At 38.8% G+C, this 15,959-nt stretch overlaps 1 protein-coding gene across 1 annotated transcript in view; it reads right to left on the reverse strand.

The window, feature by feature from the left end:
• Positions 1-2,156: 2,156 nt before the first annotated feature.
• RAB8B (RAB8B, member RAS oncogene family) overlaps positions 2,157-15,959 on the reverse strand; it is a 60,786-nt gene continuing 46,983 nt past the window's right edge. Inside the window, exons 3-8 of the mRNA XM_030317997.1 lie at positions 14,823-14,883; positions 12,105-12,182; positions 11,045-11,134; positions 9,483-9,548; positions 6,953-7,003; positions 2,157-6,108 (exon numbers count right to left, since the gene is read on the reverse strand). Coding sequence (XP_030173857.1) covers positions 6,016-6,108; positions 6,953-7,003; positions 9,483-9,548; positions 11,045-11,134; positions 12,105-12,182; positions 14,823-14,883 — 439 coding nt within the window. The 3' untranslated portion in view covers positions 2,157-6,015. The remainder of the gene's footprint in view (positions 6,109-6,952; positions 7,004-9,482; positions 9,549-11,044; positions 11,135-12,104; positions 12,183-14,822; positions 14,884-15,959) is intronic.

Raw genomic sequence — 15,959 nt, forward strand, 5'->3', positions numbered from 1 at the left:
GAGTATGAGTTTCAGACTGTATTTGATGTTTGAGGTACCTGTAGCAGATCCCAGGAGAGATGTCCGGTGGGCAGATCGACTTGGAAGTCTGCCCATCTGCAAAGAGGTTGGGGCTAGAGATATAAACTTGAAAGCTGTATTAGTTTCCTATCATTGCTGTGACAAATAATCACAATTTAGTGGCTTTAAAGCAACACAAATCTATTCTCTTAAGAGTTCTGGAGGGCAGAATTATGAAATACACCTTACCAACCTGTTAGGGCCAGGTTGGTTCCTCTTGGAGACTTTAGGAGAAAATCTCTTCCCTCACCTTTTTCAGGCCCCAGAGGCTACCTACGTTCCTTGGCTCACAGCCCTTCACGATCACACCTTTTCTCCCTCTGTTTCTGTCATCACATAGTTTCTGTTTGATTCCAACTCTTCCTGTGTCCCTCCCATAAAGACTCTTGAGATTATATGCTCCCCACCCTCCGATAATCCAGGACAACCCCCCATTTCAAGATCCTTAACTTGATCATATCTGCGAAGTCCCTTTCCCTGTATAGAGTAACAATCACAGGTTTCAGAGATTAGGACATGAACATCCTTGGGGGCCATTATTCAGCTGACCACAGAAGTTATGAACATTTAAAAGCCATGAAAAGGGATGAAATTATTTTTGGAAAAAGTGGAAAACCAGGAGAACACTGTCACAGAAGCCGTCACGAGAACACTTCTAGGAAGAAGAGATATACCGCTCAAATGCTGCCAAGAGGTTAACCCAGATAAGGACTGAAAATTGTCAGCTACTTTAGCAACTAGGCAACTGTAAATACAATGTCAGTGAAGTGGCAGGGGTGGACGCCAAACTGGAGGAGAGCTGAGGGATAAATGAAAACTGAAAAACTGAAGACAGTAACTGTAGTCGACTCTTTGAAGAAGCTTAGCTACAACAGAAGAGGAAAAAGGGCAATAGGTGAGACAGAGACGAGGCCAAAGGCTGGATCAACTTCCAAGTTGATCTGCCTACTAGACATCTCCCCTGGGATCTGCTGCAGGTACATCAAACATCAGGGCTGCTTAGATGCTGAAGGGACAGGGGTGACACAGGAGAAGGGTGTAAAGGTAGAAGAGAAAGAGCTGCGAGTTCTCTGAAGGGTGGGGGGGGGGGGAGGAGGAGTTCAGAGAAGAGGCAGTGGTGCAAAGTGCACAGAATGGAAAAGATGCCTCTATTCCAAAAAGAAGGAGTGAGGATGAGGGTTGGCGATGGGCAGCCAGCCCATAGGAAGCTATCGGTTGGGGAGGAAGAGGTGGCTAAGAACCTCGTGTTTGATCGATGCTTTTCTCTGTGAGGCAGGAGGTCAAAGACCTCTCTACTATGAGTGAAGGGAGAGAAGTAGGAAGCTGGAGAACAGTGAACGTTCAAAATGGTGGTGGGGCTGAATGCAAAAGGCTATGGCCAGGAATGTGCACAAGCATAGTGGTAGGACAGCAATAGGTCCAGGGCCTCAATCCATGGGATTTGGAAGGGAAAACAAAACAACAGAAACTACTTGTGAGGACTAAGAAGGGAAGGCTACAGTTCTAGAATAGAACAACCTCAATGTATGCTGATGTAGGTACGAGCAGATGTGGCCATTTTTCTAAGTTTTAAACAACTTCAAGCCAGATATGTTTGCTAACATATCTTAAGTCTACCACGGTTTGAATCACACACGCTTAGCAAATTTGAAGAAACATTTTTTAAACGTGCAGTCCATTTCAGAGTCGGGGGTGTTTTCATTATGTAGTTTTTATTTTAGACGAACATTATTGTAAAAAAAAGTTCACCTGGAATAAAGTCCATTAAAAAAAAAACACAGCATCAGTTATCAGTATACAGTTAATGAATTGGCTTAAACAAGATTAACCACATGACAGGTTCACTTTATCTGCAGGAGCTTTTCACAATAAGCCGTAAAAGAAAAAAAAAAAAAAAAAAAAAAAAAAAATGCCGAAACATACACAGTAGGACAATTCTATGGAAAGACTAGATATTTCCCACTAGGGGCATGATTTTAGTCAGATCGTTTATGGCGTTTTGCATTAAAGGAACTACAGTGTCAGCTGCAAACAAACAAAAGAAAACCCATCTGTAAGGCCATAGGAATGAATTATAATAATTAAATTCACATTTTAAAAAAGGTAAGAAAATGAAACAAGAGGTTTCTATTAGTTCTTGGCAATAAGAAATGCAATTGCATATGGCACAAGCATTGCAAAAAACAAAGGAAAATTTGAAAATATCCCTAAAATAACTGTTTGCTAATTTTCACTTCTATAAATTTCAGTCATTTAGAATTTTTTCATATTGACCATGACTCCCATTAATATTATTAGTCTAAAAAAAAAAAAAAGACTGATTCTCCTGTAAAATTGTGCTGGGATTTAAATTTTTATTAGCATATCCTGTACCTCTAGGACAAGGAATTTCATTTTTAGACATTCCTTTTTCCTCCTTTCTTTGGATATCACAAGAAGGAAAAGGAATGGTCCTTTCTGTTAAAAGAAAAATTCTAAAAAACCCGACAGCAGAAATGAGTGCTTAAAATCTGAGCTAAGTAAACCAACGTAACGAAATGCTGTTTTAAAATTTGAAGCTCAGAAGTCCATCTTTAAAGATTAAGTACTAAGTTTATACAGAAATCTAAGTCATGAACTAGAAAAGAAAGTCTCCTTAAATGTATCACTTACTGTTCACAGGAAAAACTTTATAAGTCTTAATACAGATTCTCAGCATTCAGAATCCGTAAAATGGAGTTATAATCTCTTACTTAGAAATTTCTGCAAACATTTATCTATATTGCACAGCTAAATTTCTTAATGTAGACAGGGCGAGAATACCTTTTTTGCACTAAGTGGATATGACATGTATGTTCTATTCTAAAGTAAACTATCTCCTACCTTTTCCAATGATGTCTTTAGTCCAAAACAAAACATAAAATCTAAATGGTGCCGGATGCTTAAAGGCTGGCTCACTGTTTTTCTACCAGGTATTAGAATACTAGTTAGCTAAATGAGGTATAATTAAAAAATAGTCCTTCAGAGTAAAGAGTATAGTCTTCGGAACATTTATAACAAAGACTGCACAAAATGCTCACGTAAATAGTAAGAAACCCTGTGGCGCCTCCTAACCGACGCACAGGTGGTTATTTTCTCATAATCTGTATGAAGTAAAACATAGCGAAAATAAATTCCCAGTGAAACGTCTTACAATCAACTGGTTTACATGCTAACTTAGTTACAGCACATTTTCATGGTCTGACATCCTCAGACTCTATTTGAAAAGGTCTAGTCCAATCATTGCCAAAAATTCGCACACTGACAATAAAGTGCAGCCACCGAACCACTAACTGCTGCCAAAGTCTGCGTGTACCTTTCCCCTAAGACCACAAACATGTTCACGCAAAACTAGATTTCTTCAGTTTCAGCAGGGAACAGACAATTATCTGTCACTAAATTCATCTACAAATAGAAAAAATAATGCACTGTAGGTACATTATGAAGCAAAGTGGAGTATTTATTGGGGCATTTTACCATGCAGAAAGGGAATTTCCTATGGTCTTAGCTCAAATTATATACAATTCAGCAAAGCTACATGTAAGAAAATAGCAAGGACAATTTATTTCTATATAACAGAGCATATATCCCCAAATTGCTGCTACTTCAAAGAGCACTTTTAGACTCATCACTTTTACAGGCTCTTTCAAAGGGAAATTCATGGAGACTAATTATTAACCCATATAAGACAAAAGAAGAGAGAAGGAATAAATCAGAAGCAAAGCATTCTGTTAAAAAAAAAAAAAAAAAAGTCTAACCACAGAAAATGTCAGTTTTGGTTTGCAGACAACCCCTGAGATATAAACCAAAGTGTTAAGACACCAAATAGTCAGAGGTAAATTACTAGAATTACATTCATACATGGTGTCATAGCACTTGCCTTTTAGAAAGTACTTTGTTACCATTCAGAAAGCTTAACCGCTTGGATATTTTTTCAGAAAATTAGCAAAGACAAGATGTTTCTAAGAAATTATTTTTTCTTTCCAAAAATGTATCTAATTTTAAGACGGAAGATGTACAATCAGCTTTCAATCGAGCAATTACTGATTATACTGGGACACCAGCAGGTGCCTCTAAACCGATAGGTAAATAAAAAAAAAAAATCAAGAAGGCTGAAATTTGTCAACATTAAGTTTAGCGTATCCATCAAAAATAGCTCTGGTATATTTGCTGCTGCTAAACTGGACGTAAGTTTTCAAACAAGTACTAAATAAAGGTTGACTGGTCCAAGCATTCTAACGCTAGGTCTTAATTTGAAGCACAATGCTCTGTGGTAACAAGCAATCCATTTCCATTTTCCTCTCCACTCTAAACTATCAAGCATGGTGGTACCCTCCATGAAACAAAAAGGACCTAACAGGAAGAGTGATTATTAAGAGAGTTCATTTCCCTAATCACCGATTTATTACTCCCTTCTGTGTTTTGACACTGAAGGCTAGGATAAAAGCAATGTCAAAATTATCTGAATTTGGCACATAAGTTAACTCTAAATACTTTTTTTCTTCTTAAGTGAAGGTTTCATCTACAAAAGGTATACCAGTACCAGTGTTTGGTGCGAAAGGCAGCTAAGCTCTTGGTTGGCGTTGACCCAAATGACTGGACCAAGTTCTGTAACAATGAACCTGAACAGATGGAACTGGGTTCTACGCGTTCAACAATAGCTGTTTTAGAATGGAAACCTTACTCATATTTTCTCTAACAAAAGGGCAAGACTTTTCCTAGAGGCTGCACTAGGTCTAGGTCTAATTATCTTTATTTAAAAGAAAAAAAAAAGAAGCCCAAATAAAACCAGAATAAAAAATCATTATGTTTACCATCACCAAGAGCTATCTCTATTAAATTTATATCAACAAGTTAATCTCTCTCCCTGTAGGTAAGCTTTCTACGAACAAAGGTCTAAATATAATTCTTGTTAACTCTTGCAGACAGGGATTACAGTAGGAACTGGGTATTACAAACGAAACCAGCAAGCTAGGGAGTGAACCTAAGAAAAAAATATATTACATATGCTGATGTGACAGAACAATAGGACGCTGAAATAAAACCCAAATGGTACGTCTCTCTGCCTGTATAAAATTCAGCTCAAGAAGTTCACAATTAGAAACAGACAACAATGTTCAAATATGTTATGTTTTAGATAACTGAGCAGTTACAACAGGTCAAAATTAGGAAAGAACAGTGAATACAAACCCCAGGAAAAGTGAGCTTAAGGTGATTTCCAAACGTAGCTTCTACAGATGAGGCAGAGGTAATCAATTGAAAAAGTGATTTCTTCAGCTACCCAAACTCTCTGACCAAAAGGCCAGGAATGAAGCAAAATTCTCAACAATCTGGAGAAATAAATTGTGGCCTCTGATGAATAGATGGACATTTTTATGAACTTTTAAGATGAATTTTATCAGAATTTAATGATTCTTATTGAAGGAAATCACAAACTAGAGCCCTTAAAAAAATTCTATCAATGCAATAACATTTGGCCACATGAACCAGACCCAACATCTTTTAGTTTTAGCGTATTAATCTCTGCGTTAAATGTTTTACTTTTTTCAAACACCCCCAAGTGCACAAGTTTGTCTAGAACTTCACAAGGCAAAAGTGTGCAGATACGAGTCTGAGACTGTGCTGTAGCAGGGACAGGCTAACACTGATGTGCAAAGTGAAAAAGAAAGATAGCAGCTTCTGGGACAAACCAAAGAAAAAACAAGTTAAGTCCTGCGCATGTCTCCACTTCATTGCTTCCATGTTTGAAAAAAGGAGCCTGTTATCTTTCTAGGCCACGAGGCTGGAACCCATGTGGCGTTCTGTGTCGAGAAGTCTAGGTTCAGTGGTGTTCTCCGCAGCAGCCGGGCGGTGTGGTTCTGAGGCTGGCTGACCTGTGCTTTCAGAGAAGCCGGAAAGGGTCCTTTAGGTGTGCTGCAGTCTCTCAGAAAGAGTTCATCAAAGTAGCGAGCAACGGAAGAAACTGGTCTTCTTTGATCGGTTTTCTGTTATTTTCACTGGTCCACCTGCCCCTGATGAATTGCTGTCATTCTAAAAAAGGGAAGATAATAAAGTTACCATGCAAATTGAAGTTTCATGGTTTGGATCCAATTATCTAAAAAACACAAATATCAAATAAAACCATAAATGCGTATTCAGTAGAGTTTTTTTATTAGAAAGTAACTCGTTAGGCTCTGACATTGTTTCTTTGGAAATGGTGGATTCAAACGGGAAAAATATTTTTAGGATAGCACCTTTTATGTTAACAATATATTAGACAGGAAGCTCCTATTTCCAGTTCAGAGAAATTATAGCCAAAGGACTGTAAAATTTCAAGGGTAATGAGGGAAACGATGTTAAGATATTGGTATAGGCAATCCTCTTGTTAGATGTAGGAAGAGTTGGTAACATAAGGTATACAATTACATTCAGGCTTCAGGTTAAAACAAACCTCCAACGTGGTCCTAATGATTCATCACTGAGATCATGTCTAATTTAAGCAAACGTTAACAACTTTAAGATCATAATTACATATAGATATAAGTATCTGTCACATGAAAACTAAGCTACATAATTTTATGGCAAAAATTTAATTTGTGTCATTAATATTTTAATTATTCTGGTCAAAATTCCATTAAAGACCACCTTCAAGAGTCAGATGAAAGAACTGAGGCAGCTGTGGTTCAGAAGTAAGAAACGTGAAGAAACAGAAATAAGAATCAAAGCTCAACCAGGTGAATACGTGAGTCCAGAAAAAAAGGAGTCAACGTGAATATATCATAATCAGGCCTACCCTTTTAATCAAATAAAAGCACGAATCAAATTAAACAGCATGAATAAGACCACAAATTTAACAAATAGCATAAGGAAAATAAAAATGATAAGTGATACAAACCATTTTTCTGTTGAGTTTTGTCATTATATCCCGTGCAAGTGTAAAAAATGCCTAAAGGTAAACCAAACATTTTATTATTATATGTTTATAGCATATTTTAAAATAGAAATGTGGAATTTTCATTAATTCATTATGAAATATATTATTTGACACCTTTTAATCGAGAAAAGGACATAACTACAATCATAGTACACACTTGAATAGCCTCTTATTTTTCAATGATATCATAAACACTTTCCAGTGTTATAAAACTGTCATGCATTCACTCTCCAAATATTTTCTGCACATAATATCCGGCACAAGTTCCTAATGTGACACTGGCTGAGTTATGGGTAGCTTTCTCGGTGCACCAAGAGCACCTAGTGGGGCGGAGGCTCTAAGTCCTGCCACGTCCTCAGAGAGAGACACAGCACCTGGTTTAGGAGATGCTGAATATCTGTTTAATCACTGAATGAATACCTAGAGCTCTAGAATCTGTTTTCCCAAAAACCTCTACCTTTTATCTCCAATCTCCTCCCTTTCAAACTGCTTTCAGTCTTGTACCGAGAATATATCATCTTCTATGTCTTAGCTCAGCTAAATTCCCCACCATGGAAATCAGTTCAAATGGAAGCAGGACAAATCTGACTAATCTTACTTTGTGCCTAGTGTCTCTTGACCCAAACCACACATTTTTTAACCCTATCATCTCTACTTTGTTTCTACAGAGCCAGGACTTTTTTTTTTTTTAAGATTTTATTTTTAAGTAATCTCTACACCCAATGTGGGGCTTGAACTTACAACCCTGAGATCGAGATTTCGCACGCTCCACTGACTAAGCCAGCCAGGCACCCCTCTACAGAGCCAAGACTCTTAAAGCACCTTCAGTTGTCTCCATGCTAAACCCACTGTTGTCACTTTCTTTGTTCCCAAGCACTCCTGATACCCCCAAAGATGTTCAGCAGGATTATGTCCAATCAAGCCAAATAGAAACAATGTGATAACCGCTATCATCACTCATTATCAGTGTTGCACTGTCACACTGGTCACCTGTGGGTCTAAGTTTCTAAAGAAGCCCATCCTAGTTCTTATGACAAGCCAACCGCACTAAGTTAAAGCTCTGGGCAAACTGCTAATTTCTGTAGAACACCTGGTCAGAACAAGCAGCTCAGGCAACTCCCCAGCTCTGTATTTCCATAACTCAAAGCTTGCTCTAAGCCACAGGTGTGAGTAGGGTGCAAAAAAGAGACCTACACCTGCTCCATTAAGCCAGGGTATGGAGTTCATTCTGTGAGAGCAATCCTATCTGGGCCATCTCAGTGAACACATTTTCTCCTGTCTCTACCAAAGAAGCTCCCCTTTTTCTGCTTTTTTGTGGCAAGCGGACAGAAGCATTTTTCTGCTTATCTATGCTTATGTAAATAAATCAAAAGAAGCTTCCTGTTTCCTAACACCCATTAGCCAAGCCGGAAAAAAATTAGTTTTATTGAAAACAAAGAAAAAGTTCTGATTGGTGTTCACGAGCCAATAAAGTCATTTCAATCTCGTTTTTTAGCCATAATGTTATGGTGAGTGGCGAGTAGCCTAAGAAATTAAATGTCTACAAAACCATCAACATTATTGTTTATTGAGTTACATGTATTAACGCACATGTATCATTTTTGTGATCAGTTTAAACAATGTTTTTAAAAAAGAAAATATTATCAACAACTCTGCCGGTGATAAATAAAATCTATTCTTAGAAGTCTTTAGATGATTTGGTTGTCTTTAACAGTTAACTTACTGAAAATGTATTAAAACTACTCTCTGATAGACACACTTATTTCTACTAAATACTGCTTTGTTACAATGTATCATGCTTAATCTAAGGGAACCCGTTCAATATACAGTTTCTCTCTTGAGAGAGTACCGACATGAAAGTAATTAAGACTCTCCTGCTACAGGCTACCATAGTATGACAGGAACCATGACAAATGAGCAGAGGACACTATGCTTGGTCAGCGAGTGCAGGATTTCCAGCTTCCCAAACAAAGGGCAAAGGTGCACTTAAATGGAACTTTTACCTTCTGTTCGGTGAATCTTAACTGAGCAATCTCATTATAGCCCACGTGGAGGCTGGGTGCATTTAACAACCTGAGTCCGCAGAAAGTGAGAAGCACAGAAGTTCACAAGATGGAGGTGGAGTTCCCACAAGACATTTACTAAGAAAATGACAAGACGGGGTGCCTGGGTGGCTCAGTCGGTTAAGCGTCTGACTTCACCTCAGGTCATGATCTCGCAGTCCGTGGGTTCGGGCCTCGCGTCGGGCTCTGTGCTGACAGCTCAGAGCCTGGAGCCTGCTTCAGATTCTGTGTCTCCTCTCTCTCTCTGCCCCTCCCCTGCTCACACACCCTCTCTCTCTCTCTCTCTCTCTCAAAAATAAATAATAAAACATTTAACAAAATTAAAAAGAAAAAAAGAAAGAAAATAACAAGTCTTGGAGAGTTGTTTGAACACAGGTACCTAAGCTCTAATGCTACCCCAGAGAAGTCATCAAACATTTCTTTCTTACCTCTTCTACATTTGTACTGGATTTTGCACTTGTCTCCAAGAATTTAATCCCATAGTCAATTGCTAACTGAAAGGCAAACAGAAACATTTAAATTCAGTTTAATTTGCTTCAACATATAAAGCATTTCCATTTTCTAGGTTTCTCAAAGTCCCAAAGGTACAGTATGTAGTTGAGAACTCTTGTGGTTCTCAAATTTCTTTGCTTTCTTCTATTTTTTGAAATGTAGACATCTAACTCATTCATCATAAGTAAAATGGCACTGCTTCCACTCAAAACACCATTTGAGTACTTCTTTTTTTCTATTATACTTCAGTTCTCTAATATACTTACAAGAAAAACTGTGATGGGCAACTGGGTGGCTCAGTCAGTTAAGCGTCCGACTCTTGGTTTCAGCCCAGGTCATGATCTCATGGTTTGTGAGATCAAGCCCTGCATAGAGCTCTGCACTGATAGCATGGAGCCTGCCTGGGATTCTCTCTCTCTCCCTCTCCCTCTCCCTCTCTCTCTCTGCCCCTCCCCTATGCATGCATATACTCTCTCTCTCTCTCTCAGAATGAATGAATGAATGAATAAATAAAAGAAGAGGAAGAAGAGGAAGACGAAGAAGAAGAAAAGAAAAACTATGAAACAGACACTTGCTCCTACCATTAATTTGGGATTCGTTGACGTCTTTTATCTGCTCCCAAAGTACAACTCTCCCAACAGTCATTATACGAACTTTTCATTTTTTTAAATAAATTGGTGCATGAGATAATGAAAGCTTAAAATACTAGGTACTCAATGCTTTCGTTTTTATTTGGTTTCTATTTCCATCTACTCCCAAAAAGCTCCCAGTTCATTTAAAATACAAAGAATAAATGAATGTTCATAGGGGAAAAGTTTGCAGTCAGATTTAAAAACAAAATGTATTTTGTATGTATCACTAAAAAAAGGCACAGCAAAATTCCAAAACTTAAAAATTGAAGCCTCTAAGTTAATTTAGAAAATGTTAATTTAGAAAATTTAGAAGTAAATATGTACATATAATAAACGTTTTTGCCTTTTTTGCAGGATGCAAAATAGAGAAATCCCTGTAAATGAGATCCATAGCTGTGATGAGTTACAAGCAGTTTATTCATAATGACCTAAACCTAATGTGTAGTAAAGTAAAATATTCTTAGGGAAAAAAAAGGAACTGGACTATGATTACTATTTAAACTTCACTTATTCTATTACTTTTACTTGAAGAGAATGATTTACTTGACCTTTAAAACTGGGCATTTTCACACAGATATGGAAGAAATAGCCTGAACTCTAAGCTGTAGGAATCTGAAAAAGGACCAATTTGTATCTCCCAGAAAACAGCAAATTCTTCAGGAATGAGTCATGACTACACATTATATGGGGATGGATCTCGAATACTAATTCACAACATTCAAGTATGGATTACATCTCTTTGTTGTTTTTTAAAGGATTAAAATCACAGATACTTTTCAAACTGAAACCAATAATTAAATAATACTAAGAAAATAAACGCTTAGTGTGAATAGATTCCAATCTTTATGCATTCGGTTCAAATTTACCTTCTCTCCTCTTTCTTTTGACACTTGTCTTTTGTCATTCATATCACACTTGTTACCCAGGATCATTCTTTCAACGTCTGAAGAGGCATGCTGCAGGGAGAAAATAGTACGTTATAAAAAACTGCCTGAGAAAAACACAGGTATTCAGTAGACAAATCCTAACCTGTCAGAAACATATCCATAAATTTAATAATAAGACAAGCTTTTACTCAACACAGGGTCTGATTCAGAGGAAAATGTAAAAGATGGGAGGAGGGAAGAGCTACAGCTTAAGAGTCCGTGCTAACTTTTCCCTCAAAGGCTTGCGGTCATTCTCATGCCTTTTATTGTACATGAACAAACAGAAATAAAACGGATGGTTAGTCCAACAACAAAACTTCCAAATATTAGTTTAGAAGGAAACTAAAGGATTTAGAAGGATTACCAAATGTTAGTAAAGAAGGGGGGAAAAAAAACCCAGTACTGAGTGGGCCAATGAGGAAGGGACTCTGGCTTCTGAACTACTTAAAATATAAATTCATGTAGGTTAATATAAACGTGTACAAAATGATTTCGAAGTCAGATTGCTTTCTGAAATGTCAAAGACATAAAAACACATCTTAATACCAGTCAATCTGGAATTAAACCAGATTTCAAATACGTTAAGATGGAGAAAATGTTAGAAGGGAAAACTGATAAGATGTTGGAAGAGAGGTATCTTTGCCAGTCCAACGACAAGAATCTGGGGTCAGATGTTAAAGCTCTCGGAAGGAGCGCAACAAGTCTCTTCTGTTTTCTCATGTGTGCGACGGGGGACTTGGATGAAATTATTTTCAAGATCCGGCCCAAGTTTAGAATTCTGTGAAACTGCTGTCCTGGCTGTACCCCCCTGTCTGACAGGGTCACCAGGCTGGCAGCACCAGAGATCTCTCCCTCTGTGGTGCTCCTCAGAGCGAGGGGGCCTGACCTGGCCGCGCCCTACTTTGTGGCAGCTCAGCAGCCTCTTCCAGAAACAGAAGGAGCCCTTTAAAGTACTCAGCAGGGCTCCTCCGTAGCATCACCATTCTCTTCCCATACATACCTCTTCAATGTTTCTTATCCAGTTTTTAATATTGTCGAAGGACTTTTCATTTGTGATGTCATAGACCAGCATAATTCCCTGTGACAAGAAAATAACATCTTTATTTAGTACTTCATATACTTAAAGTAATAGAGTATAATGGCAGTGTACCTCTACCCTCCAGAAACCATTTTTTGTCCTGTGTCCTTTTTAATGAAATACAATAAAAAATTTAAAGTACGGAGAAGCAAAAATAAATAAATAAATACTTCCATTGTCTCACCATGTAAATAGATAGTCTGTAAACATTTTTACTCTTAACCTTTAATGAATTAGTGATTGCAGTAAAGGTGATACACCCTTTCTACCAGACTTCATGTGATAAGAATCAGCACTAACTGGAGCTAAAAGAGTATTTAAGTTAAAACAGAGATAATAGCATTGAAAGAAAGAGATAATCACTTCTGTTGTCTATTTATTACAAGTAGAAATGTCTTGCTTCTTACCCCTATACTAAGATTGTAACCATACTACTTTCAAATTATTTCCTGGGACGTCTGGGTGGCTCAGTCAGTTAAGCATCCGACTTCAGCTCAGGTCATGATCTCACGGTCCGTGAGTTCGAGCCCCGCATCGGGCTCTGTGCTGACAGCTCAGAGCCTGGAGCCTGCTTCAGATTCTGTGTCTCCCTCTCTCTGCCCCTCCCCTGCTCGTTTCTCTCTCTCTCTCTCTCTCAAAAATGAACAGTTAAAAAAATTTAAAAAGTAAATAAAAATAAAATTATTTCTTTTTTTTAAAGTTTATTTATTTATTTGGGGGCAGGGGGAGGGGGGAATGGAGAGAGCAGGAGAGAGAGAGAGGCCCAAGCAGGCTCCGCACTGTCAGCACAAAGCCTGGTACAGGGCTCAAACTTGAGAACCACGAGATCACGACCTGGGCCAAAAGCCAGACGCTTAACTCACTGAGCTAGCCAGGTGCCCCAAAAAGATAATTTTTAGGGGCACCTGGCTGGCTCAATTGGTAAAGACTCTTGATCTCGGGATTGTGAGTTTGAGCCCCACGCTGGATGTAGAGATTACTTAAAAATAAAATCTTTGACAATAAATAAATACAATAAAATTATTTCTTTTTATATGGGCTAATCAAAATGTCACTATCATCTACGTAAATCACAGACACTTAAAACAGAATACATTTGTTATACAGGTTTAATGAAAGGCAATGTCATCGTATCTTTAAAGACCCTCACATCTGGTATTTCTAAAAGGCTTATCTTCTAAATGTATCAACCGACGCTTGTAAAATCTGCATCACCAGACCACACTCCTATACTAAGTGCTAGATCTACCCATCTATCCATCCATTCAACAAATATTTAGCGAGCACCCACTATGTGTATGATAACATACTTAGTGCTACCAGCAGTGAACAAGATAGACAAGGCCCCTTCCTTTCAAGCACGGCTAGCAAAGAAAACAATAAACAATAATTATACTAGTAATTATAACTCACCATTGCTATGAAGAAGCATGCGGAGTTTTATATATATATATTTAATATATATATTAATACTTAATATATATATATATACTTTTTAATGCTTATTTATTTTGAGAGAATGACAGAGCGGGAGCAGGGAGAGGGGCAGAGAGAGAGGGAGACACAGAATTCGAAGCAGGCTCCAGGCTCTGAGCTGCCAGCACAGAGCTCAACATGGGGCTCGAACCCACAAACCACGAGATCATAAGCCCAGCCAAAGTCGGAGGCTGAACGGAAGGAGCCACCCAGGCTCCCCACCATGGAGAGTTTTGAATATAAATGCTAATCTAATCTGGCTGAGGAGATAGGGGTGGTCAGAGAAGACTTCCCGGAGAGAATGAAATTAAAGCCAAGACCTGAGGACTGAGTATCAAACTTGAATTGGGCAATGGGGTTGAGGCAGGGATGGAGAAAAAACCCACAGTGCCCAACACACAGTAGAAACATTATAAATATCTTGCTGACCAGAAAGGCCTAGAACCCACTGGATTGACTAAAAGAAGGCCATCTTGGTAAGAGTGAACAGATCCAATGGGAGACAAGATGAGGCCAAAGCGACAGACAGGGTCAGGCATGCTTTGGAGACCAACGACTGGATATCAGCTCCCAAATATCCCCTGTCGTCACCAAAAACCCAACAAGTGAACCACCAGGTTGTCTTTGTCCCCTCCAAATCTTCTCTTCCTCTTTGTACTCATTTTGATAAAGAGCAATATAACCCTGCCAGGCCGCCCAAGCAGACCCCTGCGAGTAACCTCCTCACAGCCAGTCAGTCACTAAATCCTATAGGCCCAACAACCGCAATATCTCCCGATTCTGACCCCTGACTCGCACGCTCGGCCTTATTCATATTCTCATCTATTAGGCTTTACCTGAATCGCTGGCATTGTCTTTAACTGGACTCCCAGCTTTCAAAAAATCTACAATTGCTCAGAATGTGTGGAGGAGTTCTCAAACATCTACAGGCTATTGACCTGATTAATATTATGAAGAGCAACGGCAAAGCATGCAGTTACTAAACACAGAACATAAAAACAAAAACAAAAACAAAAACAAAACCTTTAAATGTCTTGTTTTTACATCCAAAAATGTATCTCCCCCATTGTACTAGACTCTAGCTTGGATCCTCTCAACTTGACAAATGAATATTCATGTTTTTACTTTCACCGGAAGAGTTACAAAACCCTAAAACACACTCACCATGGCTCCTCTATAGTATGCGGTTGTGATGGTTCGAAATCTTTCCTGACCCGCTGTGTCCCTAAAATTTGAAACAAAGGAGAGAGAGGTTTTAAAAGTTATCGCCGGCATCACCGAGGAGAGACCTTAAGCTGTGGATATAATTCTGGTCTGCTCACAAAGGCAGTGGTTTCAAGGGAGAGGGGAACGAGACGCAGCGGGAGCCTGCTGCCTGTGAGCTGGAGGCGGTGGTGGCCACGGGAGCCTGTCAGGAGCTCACAATGACTTTGGTGGGAAACTTGGTCCTTGATGATAAAAGCAGCAACAGGAAAATACACGGCCCGGCTAGGAACTGGCATATTAGTCAAACACACGTGGGAGAGAACAGAGAATGGTTCTAAATTCTGGGACCCCTGGAGGTAGTTATAATCCTTTCTATAAACGCCTAATGACTAAGTCATCTAGCTCTCTTGACCGAAAGTCTGATTTCTGTACAACGCAAGCAATTGGGCTAGACTTACTACTGTGGAAATTCTGCTCAGCGGAACACACTAAAATGGATCTCCTCGAGCACTTTTTCAGCTATAGAGCCTGGGATTAAATGGGAGCCTGGAGTTTAACACATAGCGGGTGACGATGCTTCCAAAGACTTGAAAATATGGACAACGCTTCAAAATTACATAAACTTGAATATATTCTTGCTTTTTAGCTGATGGCATTCTATGAAAACACATCCTGAAAATTTTTTTTCAAATTTCTCATTATGCTTATTGAAGCAATCCCTACAAAGGGAGTCACATTGACTTGATATCTGGGAACATCAGTATTTCTAAATTTGCCATGAGCCCCAGAACTAATTCACTCCCTGTGCGACTAAGGCAAGTTAAATTGTAGAATTTAATTGCAGGGGAGAGCGAGGCATTTGTGGAAATATACTAGAAATCGAATGCATACCAAACCCAAACAAGAGATGAAGGCCCGAGGGAAATACCATAAATTAGAAACAAAAAATACCTTAACATTTATACACACCTTTCCAAATACTTCCCTCTGGTGCTCCCATGATGCCCCCCACCACCCAGTGCAGTGGTAGGATGACCACCATCCTCACTGTGCACGAGAGGCAACAGGCTCAGGTAGGCTAGGGTCTACCACTAA

Source organism: Lynx canadensis, chromosome B3 (assembly GCF_007474595.2).
Source record: "Lynx canadensis isolate LIC74 chromosome B3, mLynCan4.pri.v2, whole genome shotgun sequence".
In the NCBI taxonomy this organism is placed as follows: domain Eukaryota; kingdom Metazoa; phylum Chordata; class Mammalia; order Carnivora; family Felidae; genus Lynx; species Lynx canadensis.